The 21,136-nt window shown below is 40.7% G+C and overlaps 1 protein-coding gene across 1 annotated transcript in view; it reads right to left on the bottom strand.

Moving 5' to 3' along the window:
• Nucleotides 1-6,901: 6,901 nt before the first annotated feature.
• Nucleotides 6,902-21,136, bottom strand: part of ENPP1 (ectonucleotide pyrophosphatase/phosphodiesterase 1) — a 52,957-nt gene continuing 38,722 nt past the window's right edge. The window contains exons 17-25 of the mRNA XM_063124671.1: nucleotides 19,047-19,134; nucleotides 14,951-15,126; nucleotides 13,758-13,803; nucleotides 13,505-13,659; nucleotides 12,573-12,708; nucleotides 11,141-11,221; nucleotides 10,547-10,679; nucleotides 8,645-8,801; nucleotides 6,902-7,485 (exon numbers count right to left, since the gene is read on the bottom strand). Of these exons, the coding sequence (XP_062980741.1) occupies nucleotides 7,318-7,485; nucleotides 8,645-8,801; nucleotides 10,547-10,679; nucleotides 11,141-11,221; nucleotides 12,573-12,708; nucleotides 13,505-13,659; nucleotides 13,758-13,803; nucleotides 14,951-15,126; nucleotides 19,047-19,134 (1,140 nt within the window). The 3' untranslated portion in view covers nucleotides 6,902-7,317. The remainder of the gene's footprint in view (nucleotides 7,486-8,644; nucleotides 8,802-10,546; nucleotides 10,680-11,140; nucleotides 11,222-12,572; nucleotides 12,709-13,504; nucleotides 13,660-13,757; nucleotides 13,804-14,950; nucleotides 15,127-19,046; nucleotides 19,135-21,136) is intronic.

Genomic DNA, 21,136 nt, shown 5'->3' on the forward strand with positions numbered 1-21,136 from the left:
TTGTAACAGTGGCTGACAATTGTTCATCCTTCTTAAGGAAACTTTTAAAAAATTAACAGGGTTGCTATTTTCATCATTATCATCATCATCATCTATCTCTCTTTTCTTGCTTGTGGTGGTTTTTCTAGATGAACATGATGGGCTTTGCCAAGTCATGTTGTCTTTTACTGATTCAGAAATGTCCTGACTATTGAACATGTTTTAAGTATGACTGCTTTCTGGATGTTGGCGTGCATGTATTTTGGTAGGCCTAATTTCTGAAGGTTTTCTGTAGAAACAACAACGATGTCATGCTGGTGACTGATGTGACTAACAAATAATTGTAAGTTTTTCCTGTTGCCATAGTTCTTTAACTCCCATATCCAGTGGTGTATATTTTTCTTTTCTGCAACATTTTTGTCATTAAGTATTGCAATTTCAATGTAGGTGTGTTTTTCTCGTTTGTTTTTGACTGTTATGTCTGGTTGAAGTTGAAACAAGCTAAGACAAGCTTTAATCCATTTTGTTCCATGGCTAACGTTTGCAGGCTAATAGTAGTTTATACTCTTTCTGAATGCTTGGTTGTTTGGTTGTTGTATACTTGTCAACTGCTTCATTTGTATGCAGTAAGGTGATGGGGAAACAGTATTAAATGTTAGGAAAGATTAGACTATGGTCATCCAGTGAAGGATTTGCAGTCAGAAAAGATATTTGAGGGAAGGGAAGACTGTATCACACATAGGGCTCATCTACACCAAGCAGGATATTCCACTTTGAAAGCGGTATAGAAAAGCCAGGAGCCACGCTACTGCTTTATAGCAGTATTGAAGTGTACTGACAACTGTTGGGGCCCATGACACATACCACATACCACTTTCATAACACTTTCATAGTGTTATATCCTGCTTGGTGTAGATGTGTCATGGGCCCCAACAGTTGTCAGTGCACTTCAGTACCACTATAAAGCAGTAGTGTAGCTCCTGCAGTGCAGTTGAATACCTCTATAAAGTAATAGTGTGGCTCCTGCCTTTTATATTTATTTATTTATTTATTTACATTTATATACCGCCCCACAGCTGAAGCTCTCTGGGCAGTTTACAACAATTAAAAATAGTAAACATTAAAAGTATACAAAAATTAAAAAAACATAAAAACAGTATAAAAAACAACAGTATCAATTTAAAACAACAATTCTGGGTCCATTAAAAACAAACTTAACGTTGTTAAATGCTGTTAAAATGCCTGGAAGAAGAGGCATTATATACCACTTTCATAGTGGAATACCCTGCTTGGTGTAGCTGAGCACACAGTATAGCAAACGCTTCAACGTACAGCAAAAGCTACAGAAGTAGGAATGAGTGAAGTTAATTTCAGATACATTGAATGTCTCACTTATACTTTATTCCAGTGATTTTAACATTAAGGTGTTATGTAGAACAGGTTTGTCTTAATTGTGTGCTGTGAAATCAGACCTGTGACCAAGTCCATGTTTGGGTGGGCATGCCCCCTTGGGGGCTGGACATTTGGTGGGCACACCCCCATGGGGCGGCCATGTTGTCCTCCTTTTTGGTTTCCAAAATATGGTCACCCTAGCCAGGTTGGGGAAGTTGGGGACTAGAATATGGGATTCAAAGATGAGAAACCCAGATTCAAGTTTCCATTCAGTCATTATGCTCACAGGTGAACTTACCTCATAGAGTTGTTGAAATGCTGCTCTGAGCTCCTTTGAAGGAAGGTTGGCATAAAATTAAAAATAATTTTGAATCAATACCTGAGAGCTTTCAGGCAATGAGGCCTGAGCATGCTCAGGGAAATGCTTACTGACTGTTGTAGATGTGGGTGGATGCGTGGGTGGGATAGAGTAATCTGGAAGAAGGCATGGCTGGCTGGCTGAAACCTTGAACAGCCACACTGCAACATTTTGTTGCAGATCCCACATATCAGAGAGTTCTCAGTGGTGAAAGAGCTCATGTTCTAGTTCACACAATGCTGTGGATAATAATATTCCTAGTTCAAAAGCTGCCGGCATATGCAAATTTCTTCTTCTAGCTAACCTTGACAACAGTGGCCACTCCACAAGAATATTGTGAATAATTAGGTCACACTGCCACCCTGTGGTGGAGCCAGAGAACATTCACAAACCAGTAGAATATTTGAAGTTGCTTTTTGACACCGATGGGTGTTTTCTTCTTGTGCTAAAATAGCAGCTTCACAGGGTCAGCATTTTTCAAGGGACTGCAGTGTTGGGGTTGCAGGCATGCTTGGAGTTGTATGATTTTTTTTCTGGTGCTGTGTCCACACTTTTTTTTTAACCATTCTCGTTCCATTTGATATAAAAGGAATTGCTTTTGAAAAGAAATGCAAAAGGGAAGAACATTTTAGAGAAATTCTCATGGGCCAGGTTCAGGGTTGTTGTGCTACCTCACGTATGAGGTGGCTGAGGAATATGTGATGGTGTCCTGTTTTTTATTGTTCATTTATCTCTCTCAGCATCCCACATTTCAGTTAAAGTCCAGGGGAAGATATCATGAGGTAATTCCTCCCACACAGCTTTTTCGGATCAGCAACTACAGACACTCTGTGAAGCTGCAAAGTTATGAAGAGAGATATAATGGAAAGGGGAGGAATGCACACTACACTTTTGGCCACTGCCAAATTTTCTCCACCCTCCTCCCCACACAATGCCCTTGAATGTGAAGAATGCCAAATGGTGACCAGGCTGTGTTGGCACTTAATAGTGGCAGCGCAAAAAGACAAAAACTCTGAGGGGAAAAAGAAATGATGCTGTGCTGCAATCATTGATAATGGCGAGCTCTGCCTCCAAGAAAATGATTAAGAATTTCTACTGCTCCTGGAAAAAATATCAGTGAAATTGTCCCATCCCCCCACAATTTCTCTGCCCACAGATAGGGTGGAGAATTTTGAGAGCAATGTTTTGCACATTTCTACTTTTTCCTGTCTAAACATCCATAGCATTGTGCCCTTAATTTATTGAAGACTCTCTTCAAACAGGTCAGAGGAGTAAAGAAATTGAGCCCAGCTAATAAAAGATGTAAACACGGAGGGCCAGTGTGGTGTAGTGGCTAAAGTGTTGGACTGGGAGTCAGGAGATCCAGTTTCTAGTCCCCACTCGGCCATGGAAACCCACTGGATGACTTTGGGCCAGTCACAGACTCTCAGCCCAACCTACCTCACAGGGTTGTTATTGTTGTGAGGATAAAATAGAGAGGAGAGGAATTATGTGTGGTGCCTTGGGTTCCTTGGAAAAAAGGCAGGATATAAATGCAATAAACAAACAAATGTACATGTAATCTGTGTAGAATGAATATGATTTACATATATGAAATGGCATGCCCTATTATTTTAGAGTGGCACTGGATTTTAACAAAAGTTGACTGAAACCATAATTTGAGGCGGGTATGAGGGACTCTGCACAGGCTAAATATCTGTAGAAATTTTGAGAGAAGGTAGAGGGACTTCAAGAGCTTTATCACACCAGCGTTATACTGTGCAATCACTGTGATTTCCATGCAAAGGACTCAGAAGTTTTCTACCTTATAATCTGCTTTTATTGTGAAGTACTGCCATGCATCCTGCTTTAATTGTGCTTCAAAGCAAAGAGATTCGCCCTATTCAGCCCCAACTTTCTGAGTGTATCTTCCGAGCCGCTGGGACACAGGAGCAGGATTTTAAAGAAATGCTTACATCTGCGTAAGCTTTAAAGATAAAGACACCAAAATTGGCACATTAATAGATATTAGGGAGAACTTTAAGCATACCAAATTTGAATTGAATTGGGTCATCCCTTGATTTTTTAATGATTTTTTTACATTTCTCCCCTTCAACTCACTTCCTGGTATGCAAAGGATCGCTGCCTCCCGGTAGCAACAACAACAACAACGGTGAAAGCTTAGCACTACGGGGATAATCTGAAGGAAGCAGGTAGGTGGGATGAAGCTACAAGATTAGCAATATGTTTCTGAGGGTCCCACACCCTCATTGATACTCACAGCTGAAATGCTTCCCTGCATAGGAAAGAATTGTGTGCATGTACTGACACTTGCAGTTCACTTCCATGTGAGGCAGAGGAGGGGGACCTGGCCCAGTCAGGAGTGCATTTTGTGCGGAGGAGTTCCAAGTGTCTCTACATCAGTATGTGCTTTTCCCATACCAGCTGGACATGTGAGTGATGAGGAAATGTTTCTGCGTACATCAGCAGTGGGGCCAGGGTGCAGAGTTATCCCATGCAGGCTCTACAAGAGGCTCACGATTCCTTACTCATGGTTGTTTAAGGATTCTTTAGACAATGTCATGACCCTCCAGTTTTGCTTCTATTTTTCAGAGCAGTTTATTTTATTTATTTATTTATTTATTTATTTATTTATTTATTTATTTATTACATTTTAATACCGCCCAATAGCCGAAGCTCTCTGTTTCCCAGCGTGTTGTTGCTGAACAGGGAAAATGGGGTATTATTTCTGTAAGTGCTGTTTCTATTTGTGTATACTATTCCACTATGGCAACTTCCATCTAGAGGTTAAGTAGTGTGAAAGCAGGAAAGGAAACAGTCTTTGTGTATAGCTTGGATCTCGATTCTTTGATGAAACCAAAAGTAGAAACATACAACCTGCCCCCTCTCATGATTATATATTAGACATCACGTTGCTGAGCAGATATATACATTCTGCAACATAGTTGCATGTCTGGAAAATCCTAATAGTTTTATGGACAGTTGAAGAAGAAAATGTGGGATTAATTCTTGGATGGTGGCCATAGTGCTTTATGGTATTCATTTTCTTAGCCAATTCCCACAGAGTAATGGTGTGACTCAGTATTAGGCTGCTTCCTATGTTCCTATCAAATACAGGTACACCAATGCAAATTATTCAGGTCCAGCAGAAAGCATGTGATACAGAGATAAACAATTGATATGTTAACCTCTGGAGGAAGATGGGGAGCACTATTGTTGGTTGTATTTGCACTCTGTAGTGTGTATGTATTTGGAAGGGTGTCATCGTCATCTCACCATAATGCCTACGTAATAGGGCTATATAGGGCCCCACACCCCCATTTAATCAACACATGGAAGGAAATGTGTGTCTGTGACTGCTGGCCAACCACACATTGAATAGAACATTGGCACAGTGGGCCTATGCATGTGCAGCTGGACATATATAGACATTTATTTATTTATTTACTTATTGCATTTATATACCGCCCCATAGCCGAAGCTCTCTGGGCAGTTTACAAAAGTTAGACATGCCAAAGCAGGTTAGGATTTCTGCTGGCTTGGAAAGCCTACAGTATGTACTTACAGCCCCCTTGCCAAGGTTCCACTTAACACATGCCCATTGGAAGGCAAGGCTGGGAAATGCAGGGTTGAAATCGGCCAATACGATCCTGCTTCCTCCTCATCATATTGAGACAGAATGTATCTGTGTGTGTGGAGGGCAGGCAGAGGGAAGCTCCTTTTAGCAGCTTTATAGAGCATCTCGTTGTCTAGTGTGAATAAAAGTCTTCCATTAAAAGGATTTCATAACAGAAAGAAAAACAAAACAAAAGAATACCTTCCATCAGCTGAACAGGAAGAGGCGATTCAGGGAAGCTCTGGAACAGATTCTGGGGGAATGTGGGGAGTGGGTGCAACCGGATGGAGAACAGGAGGGGAACGGCCTGTGGTGCAAGCAAACATCTGCTGTCATGACGTTGGGTTTCGCCTGAGGTCTGTCTGCAATAGTACTTACTCTGTTGCATGCTTTCACATGTTGCACCTCTTTATGTGTGCATATATGAAACATGCAAGGCAAAAATTGAAGTTTGGGATAAAATAGCACACTGCCCTGCTGCCTGAGCATGGCTGGTAGGGTGGCTTTCCCAATCTCTTTAGGAGCCGCAAAGTATAGTTTCCATGCGAAGTCTAAAGTGTTGTTTATTAAAGCCCTATATGGTTTGGGTCCAGGTTACCTGCGGGATCGCTTTCTCCCATACAATCCACCCTGCACACTCAGGTCCTCTGGGGAGAACTTACTTCAGTCAGCCAAAACTAGGCTGACAACTGTTACCTAGTGGACCTTTTCTTCTGTCGCCCCCAAGCTGTGGAATGGCCTGCCGGAGGTGATTCATCAACTTAACTCTCTCTCTCCGAGTTTAAGACAGCTATAAAACTAGCCTCTTCCAGCAGGCCTACCCGGATGAATTTTAAAACAATCGTTTTAAGATGTTTTGATTGTTATTTTGATATTGTATTTCATATGCTCTTTTAATTTTATGTATTTGATTTATATTGTATTGTACTAATGTTGTTCTCCATCTCAATCCAAAGGGAGAGGCAGGTAATAATAATAATAATAATAATAGTGTTAGTACACCCCCAAAGAACTAATTTTCTGGTAAAAAAACCTAGAAATAATACAATAATACACATAGCTGCTCGTGGTGTTTTTTGGGATATAGCTTGGGTTGAGGGGAGGGGTGAACCACTAGGTAGCACAGCTATATCCATAATAATTAAGGATTAATTTGGGGGAACATAAATATTTCACCATGTTTTAAAGTTTGGATAGTTTCATTTGTTATTAACGTATACTGTCTTCAAAGAATACTATCTCTGTTAATTTGTAGAGTATGTATATAACAGTGAGTCCTGCTAGGACACAGCAAGAGCTCTACACATGGAGTTACCAATTTCCAGCATGGAGTCAACTGTAGAACAAGATGCTATTTTGGCTGAGGTGTGACCTAAACCAAAATAGAAGTGTTCTGGTAGCTGGCTCCTTAGTAACACTCAGAGGGTAATTACACATGCAGCACATAATATATTAGATGGTGTAATGTTCCAAATATAATCAAGAAACACACAGTAAATTACAGTGTATATATCATAATGCAGTCTAGAATGAAAAACAACTTCAGAACATGGCAGTATTTTATATAATATTTATATTATTTTGCATTTTTTGAAATATACAAGCCAGTTGGTTCACCTTTAATTAATTAATCCGCTTTGTAAAAAAACAAAAACAAAATAAAATAACTTCAGTACACTTTAATGTAGTTGAAAAGAATTGTTGTTTTTCTCATGTGTGCGTCCATTTATGTAATGCTAGCAGACTGGCATTGATATACAAAATGTCTACCATACTCATGTTGATAATGAGGCTGAGAAGCAGCTCTCTTCTGTTACGCTTGGTCCATAAAATGTCCCTGAGATACAAATGTTGCACAGATTCTTTCCAGCTCACATTTTGCTCAAGAATCCTCAGAAAATGTTTAAAACATTTGTTTCTTGTAATATAGTCTCTCTTTTTCTGAACAGAAACCCAATGGAGTAAAAAAAAATCAGGCCTTGTCAAAAGTTGGCAAATATGTTTTCAACTGTAAAATATTAGCCACAGGCTGTTTTCTGTCGTGGTAAAAGCTAAGGCCTGTAAGAAGTTCTATGTCTCTGACACGAGCTGCATGAAACTTCATTCTCTCTTCAACCCACAGGGACTCAGGCTTGCCGGTCTGTTGAAGAACAAAACATAAATTAAAAAGGTTGATCCAGAGATACTCTGTTACTGGGGTGACAAACTCAGCAGTCTACAAAGAAGCCAAGTTCTTTGAAGACAAGAAGCTGCCTTATACGAAGTCTGACCATTGGTCCATCTAGTCCAGCATTGCCAACACTGACTGACAACAACTCTCCCGGGTTTCATGGAAGATTCTTTCCCAGCCTACTCGGAGATCCTGGGGATCAAACCTGGGACCTCCTGCACACAAATCATGTACTCTTACCCCTGAGCCACAGCCCCTCCAACTTGCAATGAAGGCATATATTTCAATGAATATATTGAGGCATACGAAGAATGCAGTACCGAATCACTAACAGCAGTTATGAAGATAATCTGCACTGAACTGTATTCAGGGGGAATGATTATATCCCCTCTCTCCTGGGTCATGGCTACATCTCTGGCTATGGCTGCTTTTATAGAAAATAACCTTTATTGATGGAAGGGTTTACCAAATATGGAATTCAGACATAGCATGTAGTTTGGCACTAAGACATTACTTCGAATGGCTTCCTCTTCACCCTTAGGCGGATCTAGCAATCCTACACTTCCTCGGAGTAGCATGTGCAATCTACTGTTATTAGGATCCCAAGCAACCTGAGTGCTAGGCCGTTAGATCTTTCTATGAAATATGCAGAAAGGAAGGTTCTACTGGGAAAACAAGAATGCCTTGGTTGGTACTAAGAACCATCCTGGTAATAGCATCAAAACCTGGATTAATCCTGTACTACACTGAATACCCTTGTAATGTACATGATCACATATCAATCCATGCTTTGGCCTAAATAAAATACAGTAAAAATTCTCTGTCTAGAAATGAATGAACAGACCTATAGAAATTATGCAATTCAAGTGCACTTGCATATCTTTGTACAGGTTATGCTAATCATGGAAGGGGAAAAACATCATGCAGGCCTGTCCTGAAAGCTCCAAAGCTTTCAGCATGCACTGCCTATACACTTTCAAGCCTTTTTTTACATCCATAAGAGCTAAAAATGTGCACCTAACAGAAAAAGTATGGATTTGCAGCACTTGGGGAAGAATGTTATACGCACAGGTGAGTTTTACAAAAACGTATGTACTCGTCTTATGTATGAAAAAGTAGATTTACTCACGACACAACTTTCACTGTTGTCTTCTCTGTGAGGTACAAGATAAGATACAACATCAAGGGATCCTTCACAGTGCAAAGGAGTCTGGGAAACATCTTTACAACTTGTCAACATAATGAAGTAGTGAGTGGGAATCAGGACTTCTGAATTACTTGAAAGTCTGGAACAAAACAACAACAACAATATTTTAGACTATATTCTTGTAAGTTTTTAAAATTTAGCAAACCACAATGTCATGGGTAGAGAAATTTACAAGCATTTAATAAAGGCAAAAGTGTAGCATTAAAATGATTTACTTCTGTGTCTAGAAATCATTCCCCAACCTGGTGTCCGCCAGATGTGTTGGACTGTAATTCCCAGTATCACTTTATTTGCTCATTTTAAAGGAGATCTATCATAGCTTTCCAGTTAGCTTGACTGATGATGCAAAATAGGTCTTTCGAACTATGAAGAGCTATGTTCTAGAAGAAGCCAAATCTAGACAATTATAATGACAATTATAGATGATATAATGAATGGAACAAAATTTAGGAAAGTTAATGGCTTTCTTTGTAGTCGACTCTCAGATATGAATTGCTTCTTTTAACTTTATGCCATGATATTGGTAGAGCGTTCCCTCTTGTTGGGAGCTAAATTGTTCAGTTTCAGAATTTATGGAAATAAAGTTTGTGTTGAACCTCTGTTGAGTCAACCTGGTTTGCATGTAACAACAACTATGGTTTAATTAACTATAGTTTGTTGAATCGTGGGTTGTAGTTACATGTGAACCCAGAACTATGGGTTAAATATGGGTTGTTAACTATGAACAACCCACAAAGAGGTTGGGTTTGTTGTTGGGTTGTGAAATGGGAGTTGCGTAAATGATGGATTGACATTACATACACACCCAGAATCATGGGTTCGCCAGGTTATAGAGGCAGCAGGCCAGAGTGGTCAAAAACACATCTCTTTACATGCCAATACTGGAATGCCCCAAAGGCATCTGGGATACAGGGAGGGGGTGGGTGAATGAGAAGGGGAAACAAACAATCGAGGGACTCAAAAAACAAACCATGGATTGTTCTGTCATCTGCCAGACAAATTCTGGGTAGGACAAGAAACCATGGTTTAAATACACCATGAGTGAGCATTATGTGTGAACCAGGTCAGTGAAAAGAAATAAAATCCACTCAGTACTGTTTTCTGCTCCCTCCATTTATTTTGATAGTTCTCCCCAACAATTGCCATTTAAATTAATAGTGAGCAAGTAGCAGCAGCAAGATTCAGCTTGATTGTGCCCATAGAATAGCCTTTCCCAACCTAGTGACCTCCAGATGTAATGTACTAGAACACTCACCATCCCCAGTCAGCATGTCCATTGGTTCTGTTCTAAATATTTTATATATAGTAAGTAGTGATGCTTGACGAGTTTGATCTTTGTTAATTCTGACACATCTGACCTGATCCACATCTCTCAGATTAAAGTGAGAATCAAATTTACTTTATTCACCAGTGTTTACACTCCCGAATGTTCTAATGCAGTTCTCAAATCAGAAACCCAGTCAAATTATGTTTTAAAAAAGCAATATTTTCAGAGAAAACACGTTTAAAAATACATACTTGAATGCAAAGTTTTGTGTGGATTTTTAAAAGGAAAAAAATTTAAGGTTTGGCCCAATTGGTGAACACATGTGAAAGTGTCATGGACCAGAAAAAGTCTGATTTGCCTATCCTTAATTGTACAACACCTTAAGCCCTCTATGGAGAGTAAAAAAAGTGGGATATAAGTTCCATGAATAAATGAAGGACATTTCAGCTGATATTTCTTCTTAGAAATTAAGTTTAGTAAGAACTTCACTTTGGCATCCAGTGCAATAAACTTATAGAATTGTTTTGTGAAAATAGTTAAAACTGACATATGCCTACCTTTTAGCTTCCTCAGGTGTATCATACAAGCCATTGTAGTCGTAATCAAACACAGGACCAGTAATCACGTTTACACCATTTCTGGCTGAAGCATACGTTGGCAGTAGGACTGCATTAAAATAATTCCATATCACTGGAAGCACAATGAGGATTTTAATAAGGATATACCAGGTCTTTAACAGAACAAAGACTATCAAACACATTACTATAGCACATAGGTTGCCTTCATTTTACTTATTTGTCAAACCAGTTTTGTGGGAATTTGTCAAGTCTGTTTTGTAGGACTGTGCTCCGTTCCGTTCCGGATCCGGAGCGGATTGGGCTGATCCGGACCCCCTAAATTCAGATCCGAACCGGGTCCAAATTAAGCATTTAAACATTCAAGTCAGAGGCTTGCAAATATGTGACAGAGGCCATGGAGTTATAGCACAATGTAGAACTGATACTCTGATCAGTTGCAAATCACCATGTACAGTGTCTATGCAACCCCAGATAAAACCAGCAGTGTGGACATGGCTTTGGATACTAATATCTTTTACTCATTAGCATGGGTGTGTGGTGGTCAAAAGGAAAAAAAATATGATTAACCTTTACCTTGAAAAGCAGGATACATTGGCACAATATTACTTGAAAAAAGTCCTTCGTATTTACTATTTCTTGCATCCTTTATCAGACCTAGAAATATAAAATGTATAACCTCAATTTATTACAAAACTGACAGCACTTTTAAGATAAAATTTGAATGAAATGACTAAAAGAGCATTCTAATATTTTGTAAATGTGAAATCAACTAAACATATGAATCCTAAGCAGATTGGTCAGAATCCAAAACAAGTTCTGCAAGCCCAAGGAGACATTGGACTTGTGGGTTTCAAACATCGGCCCTCCTTGCCACAAAGCATAACCCCCTGGAAGTCTACAAGAGTTTCAAATGAAGTGTATAACATGGTCTGCTCTTGAGCAAGAAAAGGTTAAAAAAAATCCCTCTTGGTTACAACTAAATTAGCTCTTTCAATGCCAGCCATTAGCTACAAACCAAAACAGATTTAGACTGCAATCCTATGGATACCTACCTAGGAATAAGATCCACTGAACACATAGCACTTGCAGCTGAGTAGTCAAACCTAGGATTGCTCTGTTAGGAACTCTTAAATCAAGCACTTTTAGTGGGCTTGCATATCACTGTTAGATTGAGGCATCTTAGTTGGAAGTAGGCTCAACTGAGTGCAATGGGCTTCACTTTCTAATTAACAGTAAAGATTTCAGTCTTCAATTTCAATTGAAAGAAAATATTCTTCATGATGCACTGGAGTGCGCCCTTCTAAGAGCCCAATCCAAAGTTCCACAGGAATTGGATGAGCACCTTTCACAAGAGCAAAGGCTTACTATTGGTTTAAATTCTGGGGTCTTCCATACATGGGGATGCCAGTGAATTGGGGCATATATGTTTATGTGGCCTATCATCAAAGCCAATCCACAGATTTCTTGCAGAACTTGATACTGAAGATTTCAAAGTCTACATGTCAAAATAGATGCATAGTACCATCATTTGTGGAAGGCAGCACAATTAAATTACCAGTTTCCCCACAAAAAACATGGAAGCTTTCCTGATTGTCCTTTCTGTGCATACTGTGTGGGAAAAATCTAACCATTTTAATGTGCATGGACCATTCACAGTTGACACCTCTGTGCATAGATTTCAACATTTATATTTTTTGTATCTGAATTTCAAATTGTAAGTGTATGCTTACAGATTATTATATTATTTAACTATGTCAACCATAATTTCTTAAACATATTTAATTAATAAGACTTTACTGAGTCAGCAACATCTTTATAAATATCAAGTAAGCATTTTCTACGTGGTCTTTTGATTCTCTGCAGCACTCTATCCTTATACACGGAACAAGATTGTCCACGCATTTTAAAAATGTGTAGACTCTTTATATAAAAGCAGAAACTGAAACCCTTGCTTTGCCTGCTGATAAATTACTCTGCATAGAAATGAGAAAATAAATTGAATTACTTGGTGGAAAAAGAAATCCATAGTTTAGCTGGGGATGGCTTTTGTAAAATGAACAACTCTGGCCAGCATTTAAAAGAGCACGATTGTCAACAAGAAAACAGCTTGGGGTGGCTTCTGGAGAGGCATTCCAGTTGTCCTAGTTAACGAAACAAGAGCATCAGTTGCTGTGCATGCACGTTACACGTTGTATAAATTATGAGATATACACGATAGCTCAGTTCTAGTGGCACACTACTATTGGCTATATTTATGAAACGGTTTGACCTCTCAAGTCTTTTTGGTTTATGGTTATCCCAGCTTCAGCGAAGGTGGCTGAATAGATGACTTTTGAAGACCTCTCTAGTCATGGGATTTTTTAATGCTGCACATCTACCATTTTTCTCCAGACCAGGGATGTTTATGTTTCCCTACTAGTTCTGGAATATGTCATTTCAGAGACATATTTCATATGACATTCGACTCTCACTAGCCCACATAGCTACCGTGGAACAATCTGCCTTTAGGAGTCATGACCTCCAAACACCAGAAGTGAACAGTGTGCATGTTTTGTGCACCATCACACCTTTGTCAAACAGATGATTGTGACAGTGCTGGGCTTGACTTCAGGCTGTCATGGGAGATTCTGAATACACAAATTTCATCTACTTCTAATCAATTCAAAGATGAGTGAGGTAAATTATACTAGATTCTCATTTACTTGTCCCTTAATCTTAAAACTGTCTCCTATAATATCAATGGGGCACCACTTCACTCTCTTACTTAAGCCCCTAAACCCCAGCTGAAAACCCACCTTGTCTAAGAACCATTCGGTTTAGCTCTTTAGGCTTCATCTGTTCTGAAATGGCGCCAAAGAATTGCTTGCTACTCTCCTGTCGCTTGCTACCACTTTCCCTTTAAGTAGAAACTGTGCCCTTAATTACCAACATACTCACATGCTTGTTAATTGTATAGGCACTCCACAAAGGCATTTTGATGTTCTGGCTAAAGCCATTAACATAATGGTGGTTCCGAAGAAGGCAATAGGTGTGCTTCTTTTGGAGTACTCTGGGTCTCCCAAATGGCAAACTGTCTTTTTCTATCTTCTTTACTACAGTAGGGAATTGAAAAGTAATTCAGCCTCTATATATTTCCCCAGAGAAGATTTTATACTTAAGTTATATGTCTCAAAGTAGTTATAATGCTTACTTTCCGAAGTTGTGAAATTCATGTGTGGCCGAAACTGTGGAATGCCCTAGATGTAAGGGAAAGCAAAAGGTAAGGACAACTCAATTTGTGTAGCATCATTCTGAGCAAAAGTGTTACCTATTTTTTTAAAAATCATCTAATTCCAAAACATCCATTATTTTCATGTGCATCTTTTTTATGTCCAGTGTATTCATTTGAATGTTTTGCAATGTGGCTTGAATTTTTTACAATATTAAAAACAATATATGAGTGTTAGAAGGGTCTCATTTACAGTCCCATTCAATGCTGTAACACTCTGCTGGAATGAGCATTTCTTTATGTATAGATTCTTTTCATATTTAACTCTTATCTGAGATGTGTGAATTTTCCCCTGCTCAACTTGGATTAATTCAGAAATTATCTGAGCTCTTCCCCCACTCCTATATCAGAAAGAACTCAGATCATTTTCTGTCTATCTCCCCTTTCCTGCCCCAATTTTATCTCAGTCCCTTTAGCACACTGGAGCATACCCAGGTAAAAGGCCCAGAAGCCCTTGGGAGATATAGGGCAAGCCTTGCCACATGTATCACTGCTGTTTTTCCTACTGCCATTTGGGTAAGTAAAGGGAAGGGAAATTGGTGCCGATAAGGGAAGGGGGAAGCTAGGAATTCTTCTCCAGTTAAGAATTTGATCTGAGCTGTATTCAGAGGTTCACATCTCGTTTGAGGCATACTTTTACAAGTCCCCAAATACTTTTTCAAGCCAGTTCAGGAGCACTTCACTGCCATCTCTAGATCTACAGCTTACGACAAAATTATGCCATATATGCCAGGCTTAAATTGCTAAGGGATGGCTTGCAGTGCATACTATTTTAGTATGATTTTATTCTAAATTGGCATTGTTAGTTGATCTCAGACTGCAGAATGGAACAGGCAACAAATGAAATCCACAACTACTTAATAGACAATTTATTTAACAAAGTCAAGTAGTCCAGCCTTTAATGTTTAGCAAGGCACATCTCAAGGGATGTACATCCAAATTTGCCCATACATACACCAATGAAAATGGGAGATATTATTCCTAATACAGACATAGAAATTTCTCATTGAAATCACTGAACATCAAGTGATATTATCGAAGATGATACAGAGTTACACAGCTTCATCCAAGAGTGAAAATAATTGCTAAACATTTTTGTTCATCTGAATACTTACTGATAAATTACACAAACAACCAGGATCATCAGCAAAGGTTCGCCGCCCCATGAAAGGGCATTTAGAAGGATTGCTTTCTTCTTTGGGATGTTTTGGAATATAACTGGCATTCTTTAAAAGGTGGTTTAGGCTTCCATGGCTTCCATTGTTGGGGGCTGGGGTCACATCAAGCAGATCTACCATGGTTGAGAAAACAATGACAAAAAAAATCAAAAATATACTTTGGACAGCAGTTCACATGCAACTTTAATTATGAATATGCTATGCCTTCAGAATTTCAGTTCTTATTTATCTGTTTTGTATTCACTGTATTAATATTTTATGCTGCTTTTTCACCAAATGTCCCCCAAAGCAGCTCATAAGAATAAACATATAATACATTGAAATAAAAGAAAGAAATCACAGATCAAAATCAGCAGTCACCAAAATACATCTGTATAAAAATAAATGTAGCAGTAAAAGCAGCCAATGTTAGTAAAAACAATCAAGGAGAAAATCATTTTTAAAAAACCCATCCACACAAGAGCAGCTCTGAAAGATATCTGAAGGCAAGAAAGGCAGAGCCCAACAAGGCCTTTCAAGGAAGGGACTTCCAGAGCCTGAGTCACACCACTGAGAAGGCCGTGTCCCATCTATGTATCAGTGTAGTTCAGATGTAAGTGGGATATAGAGTAGAGCCTTTTCTAAAGATTCATTTCATTTTCATTTATTGCATTTTTATACCGCCCAATAGCCGAAGCTCTCTGGGCGGTTTACAAAAATTAGAACTACAACTATCTATAAAGATATCAGTGGAAAGGCAGAATCACAAGGTAATAAGCAATCCTTTGAATATGTAATAGTATTCTGGTCATTGTCCAAGAGGCATTGTCTCATCATATATAGAGAAATCAGGTTGGGACCATCTGTCTTCTAGAAGGACGCACTAGCCTAGCCCCAACTTTCATGCCATCTGCAGGATCAACTTGCCATCAAAATAATTTTCTGCTCACTTCCCTCACAATACCAATGCAGGAAAATTAAAAGTTGGGCCCCTTGAAGGATGTGATGCTGCCAGTAATAAGACATAGGCTAAACTTCCTTTCCCAGTACAACCCAGGGCCTTGCTAGACCATGCCGGATAAGCCGGCAGGGAGGCAGGGTGACGGCATGCTAACATTAGCACGCGCCGCCCCACTTCCTAGACGCACGACGCCCCGCTTCCTAGACGCCCTGCAGCGTCAGCCATTTTGTTGTTGTTGTTGTTAAAGGGGCCACGTGCGCCCCGAAGCCGCCGAACAAGGTAAGTGCCTTTTTTAAAAAATTAAGCCCCCTCCGCTCCTGATCCCCCCACTGCCATCCCCGATGCCTCCCTGGCGAGTAGCCTCAAAAAGCCACGGACCTTGCTAGACGTTCCGCAGCCCCGGCCTCAGGCCGGGGCTGCGGAAAAGGCGCGCCATAAGCAACTTTGCTTATGGCGCATTAGGGGAGGCTTCAGCGCGGCCTGACCCCGGATTCCCCTGTGCGTCATCTGGACACACAGCAGGGAAACCGGGCCTCACAGCACACTAAGGCCTCATCTAGCAAGGCCCCCAGTCTCACTAACACAATCTCAAGCACACAGGCTTTTCAAATGTGAATACTATTTACTAGCAAGTTGATTTCTCCTTGAATATTCAATTATTTAATCTGTACTAGGCAGGGCACTAGGAAGACAATGTTCACTACAACCTCTTTTGTTTGCCAGTGTTAGAAGACACCTAAATCATTTTTAGTGGATGCCTAGAGAGAGACTACTGACATAAAGGGAAAACGATCAAAGCATTCAGGTAACCAAGATTAATACAACAGGGTTTTACTGTACAGCTTCCTTGACTCTGCCCTTTTGGTGGATAGCCAATTGTATTTCAGCATTTTGTCTTTGACCATTTACTCAGGCCATTGCTAGACGAGGCGTTAGTGTGGTGTGAGGCCCGGTCTCCCTCCTGTGCATCCAGATGACGCACAGGGGATTCCGGGGTCAGGCTGGGCTAAGACCGCTTATGGCCTGGCTTTTCTGCAGCCCCAGCCTGAGGCCAGGGCTGCAAAAGGTCTAGCAGGGTCCGTGGCTTTTCCCGGCTGCTTGCTTACTCGCGAGTAGCTGGGAGAAGCCACTGACTGGGCACAGCATTCCATAGGAGCCTATAGGAGCATAGGTGGGGGAAAGAGCCGACCCGGCAGGAGAGATGGGGGGGAGAGCGGTATGGTGAGTGGGCACGGGCGAGCGGGCAGGGGACAGGCATGGTAAGCAGGGATGGGGGAGAAGAACGGGGACGGGAGACAAGGCATGGCGGAGGGGGGTGGGGAGATGAACGGGGACGGGGAACAAGGCATGGCAGAGGGGGTGAGGAGAAGAACGGGGACGGGGGACAAGGCATGGCAAGCAGGGACAGGGGAGAAGAAGGGGGACAGGGGACAAGGCATGGCATGGCAAGCGGGGACAGGGGAGAAGAAGGGACAAGGGACAAGGCCTGGCGGATGGAGGGCGGATGGGCAAGCGAGCGAGCGGGCGGTGGGCATCAGACATTCGGGGGGGAAATCAGGGGCAGGGGGAGCGGGGGACCCTTTATTTAAAAAAAAAAAAACCTACCTTTTCCGGCGGTGCACTCCTGTGCACATGGCCCTTTAAGGGGCAAAAACCCGGAGCATGCGACGGGGCTTTCCCTTGCCCCGTCGCGTGTTTACGTCTGGAAAAGGGCGATGGCGCATGCTAGCTGTAGCGCGCCGTCGCCCCTCCTCCCAGACGGATTTTCTGGTAGGTCTAGCAAGGCCCACAGTTCCAAAATTCAAGACAAAACAAACAAAGGGTCTTTAGAATCAGTGGATTTCAGAAGCACTTTTCGTGCACTACTCACCCTAACAAGGTAAGCATGCTGGAAGGGACAGTGACGCAATACATTTAGCCCCACTGCATCCAAAAAATGGTGCTGCATCTTCAACCCCTGCTCTCAATTCAATCGGCATAATTTCTGAAGGAGGGAGCCTCTGGACTACCCATGTGATTTAAAAGCCTAACTATGCATCAGCAGCTTCCAAGAGTGCTTCAGAAGGCAGGAGGAGGAGGAGCACAACTTAGAGGGCAAGCCTAAACGCATAGCTCCACTGCCCCTTTCACCACACTGATTCCATTCATGTGAGTAATGTGTGCATAGGGCTAGAGTTTCCTTCAAATACCCAAGTAGGCAAACAAACTCTGCATCAGCTCCAAACGCTTATTTGACTGGGTCAACACATTTGGAAGTAGAATTTGACTGGGTCAACACATTTGGAAGTAGAATTTGACTGGGTCAACACATTTGGAAATAGAATTTGACTGGGTCAACACATTTGGAAGTAGAATTTGACTGGGTCAACACATTTGGAAATAGAATTTGACTGGGTCAACACATTTGGAAGTAGAATTTGACTGGGTCAACACATTTGGAAGTAGAATTTGATTGGGTCAACACAGTTGGAAATAGAATTTGACTGGGTCAACACATTTGGAAATAGAATTTGACTGGGTCAACACATTTGGAAGTAGAATTTGAGTGGGTCAACACATTTGGAAGTAGGGGGCAGTTAGAACCCAAAAGACATTACTTTAAATGTGGGTTACTCTAAAGTAGGCACCAGGGCCCCAATCCAGATCTTAAAAGCTCCCCTATTCTCAGTCTGGATTAGAGGCCCTGTTGTGGAGTAAAATGCAAGCAAGATGTACCTGCTGGACACACATGTAAAGTAATGTCTGTTTGGCCCTTAGCAATGGTAAGGGAGAGCTATAATAACAAAAGAGGTGAAGCAAAATAGGTGAAGCCTGGGAGAATGAAAAGCGAGGATGAGACTTCTAAGGAAAGACCAGAAATCAGAAGACAGTGAGGAGATAAGACTGAAAAATTTAGGGTTGGGACCAAATTCCAACTCTGACAGGATTTGAAATTGGCATTGGCATAGAAAAGACAATAGATTCCTGCAGCGTCCCAATATAGGATATACAGCCATGACAAGAAATAAAACTCCAGTCTAATCAGAAATAACTTCCGAAAAGGGGTTTGAGTTTTAGAGATAGGGTGGGAAAATCCCAGTTATTTTATCGTACCACACATTAAATTGTAGATTTCTATGTTTTCAAAGGGATCGACTTCAGTTTGAGACTTGAATCCAGGTCCAAATCCAATAAATAGAGCCTAGAACAAAACCAAAATTCTATTTTAACTTGGAACATCCATTTTGTATTCAACCCTAACCCTAACCTGAACCTAGCAGAAATACTCATGTCTGGAATAGGGCAGATCAGCAGAGCTCACAGAAGGGAGCTATGTTGACTTGCCCCAATCTGGAAATGAGCATTCCTGTTCATTTCTGGAGTTATTTTTAGAAGCTCCAAACCCCCGTTGCCCAAGAGGCCACTCCTGAGACTGCAATGGAACCAGGAAAAGCAGAGCCACCCCACTGGATACTGCCCTTGCTTTGTAGTGTGGGGAACATGTAATTTAACAACATGTACATTTGGCTCCCATTGGCTTTCAAAAAGCTGTCTCCAGCAGAAGTAAACATTTTAATCCATGCTGCTACTTGTGGTCACACCTCCTTTAAAAAGGTTGGTCTCCAGTCTATATATGTTTACCTAAATCGAATGGCATACAGAAAATACAGATAAAAGCAGGGTTTGATCTAACATGTCTGGCATGGGACTTACATTATTGTAGATGTTCAATCTGAGGTGCTATTTACTTTCTTTGAACAATCAGAAAACACACTAAATCATACACATTTCTGTGCAAATATTGCTGAAGTCATGATTTAAAGTTTACAATCTTCCTTTTTTAAAAATTTATAAGCATCTGATTTATTTTATTTGTTTTTTTATTACATTTCTTTACTTCCCAAAGCCAAAGTTCTCTGGGCAGTTGACAAAAAAATTTAAACCATAAAATACAACATGATAGAACCAAAAAACAAACCTTTAAAAGATTAAAACAGAATAAAACTGAAGTAAACATCAGAGCAAAAGCCAGCAGCTATGTAAAGATCTAACAACATATTTAAAAAACAAAACTGACAGACTAAACAGTCTACAGCTAAAAACATCTGTTATTTTTCACAACTACTGGTGCCTTTCTAATATAAAGAAAAATTGCATATAGTGCTTCTCAGACATGCTTCCTACAGTAGAGATATTTTCCAAACATCATGCTTTCAAATACAATTGTAACCTGCAGATAATCAGTTCAACATATAATGGCGATCTCAGCGATCTGGCCAGAAGTTGCTCTACTCATCAGAAATCAAGCAGGAAACAGCCTAGGCCCTAGAGCAGGAAGGTTCAACCTCTTTCAACCCAAGAGCTGGATTTTTTTCTCAGAGAAGCTCTCAGAGACCATGTTCTGGTGCTAAAGGCAAAAGGGTCAGGGGCAAAAATACAATCATATTTTAGTTTAAAACTCTTACTAAGCCATAGGGTGGCATCTCAACCTTTTTGAATGGGAAAAAAGGCCAGGAAACAGGGGAAAGGGAGTGGAGGCAGGGGAATGTAAGAACAGCCAGGCTATGGTTGAAGAATGTAATAAGAGGCATGCTGGGTCAGACCAAGGGCCCATTAGTCCAGCACTCTGTTCACACAGTGGCCAACCAGCTGTCAATGGGAAATCCACAAACAACAACCCATGCTCCCCAGCAACTAGTGTACGTAGACTTACTGCCTCTGATAGTAGAGGTAGCATATAGCCATCAGGACTAGTAGCCATTGATAGTCTTCTCCTCCAGGAATTATTACCACCTCTTTTTAAAGCCATCCAAATTGGTGTCCGTCACTACATCTTGTGGTAGTGAATTCCATAATTTAACTATGCGTTGTGTGAATAAGTCCTTCCTTTTATCTGTCCTGAATCTCCCACCAGTCAGCTACATGGGATGACCCTGGGTTCTATTATTATAGGAGAGGAAGAAAAAGGTCTGACTGGACTATCTGCTCTGTAGATGTACAGAAGAGTAAGTGTTGGGTCACCATGTCTCATCCTATCCCAGCTCACAAAAGGGTAGATATGGCAATTAAAAGGAAAATAAACACCACTGCTCTAGCTTCTGTTGACGAAAATAAGCACCTGTCAGTTCTTAAATAAAACATGAAGTGCTAAGAGAGAGAGGGCAAGTTAGAAGAATCAGGACTTCTCCTGAACTTCTTCAGAA

This window comes from Elgaria multicarinata, chromosome 4, assembly GCF_023053635.1.
Source record: "Elgaria multicarinata webbii isolate HBS135686 ecotype San Diego chromosome 4, rElgMul1.1.pri, whole genome shotgun sequence".
NCBI lineage: Eukaryota > Metazoa > Chordata > Lepidosauria > Squamata > Anguidae > Elgaria > Elgaria multicarinata.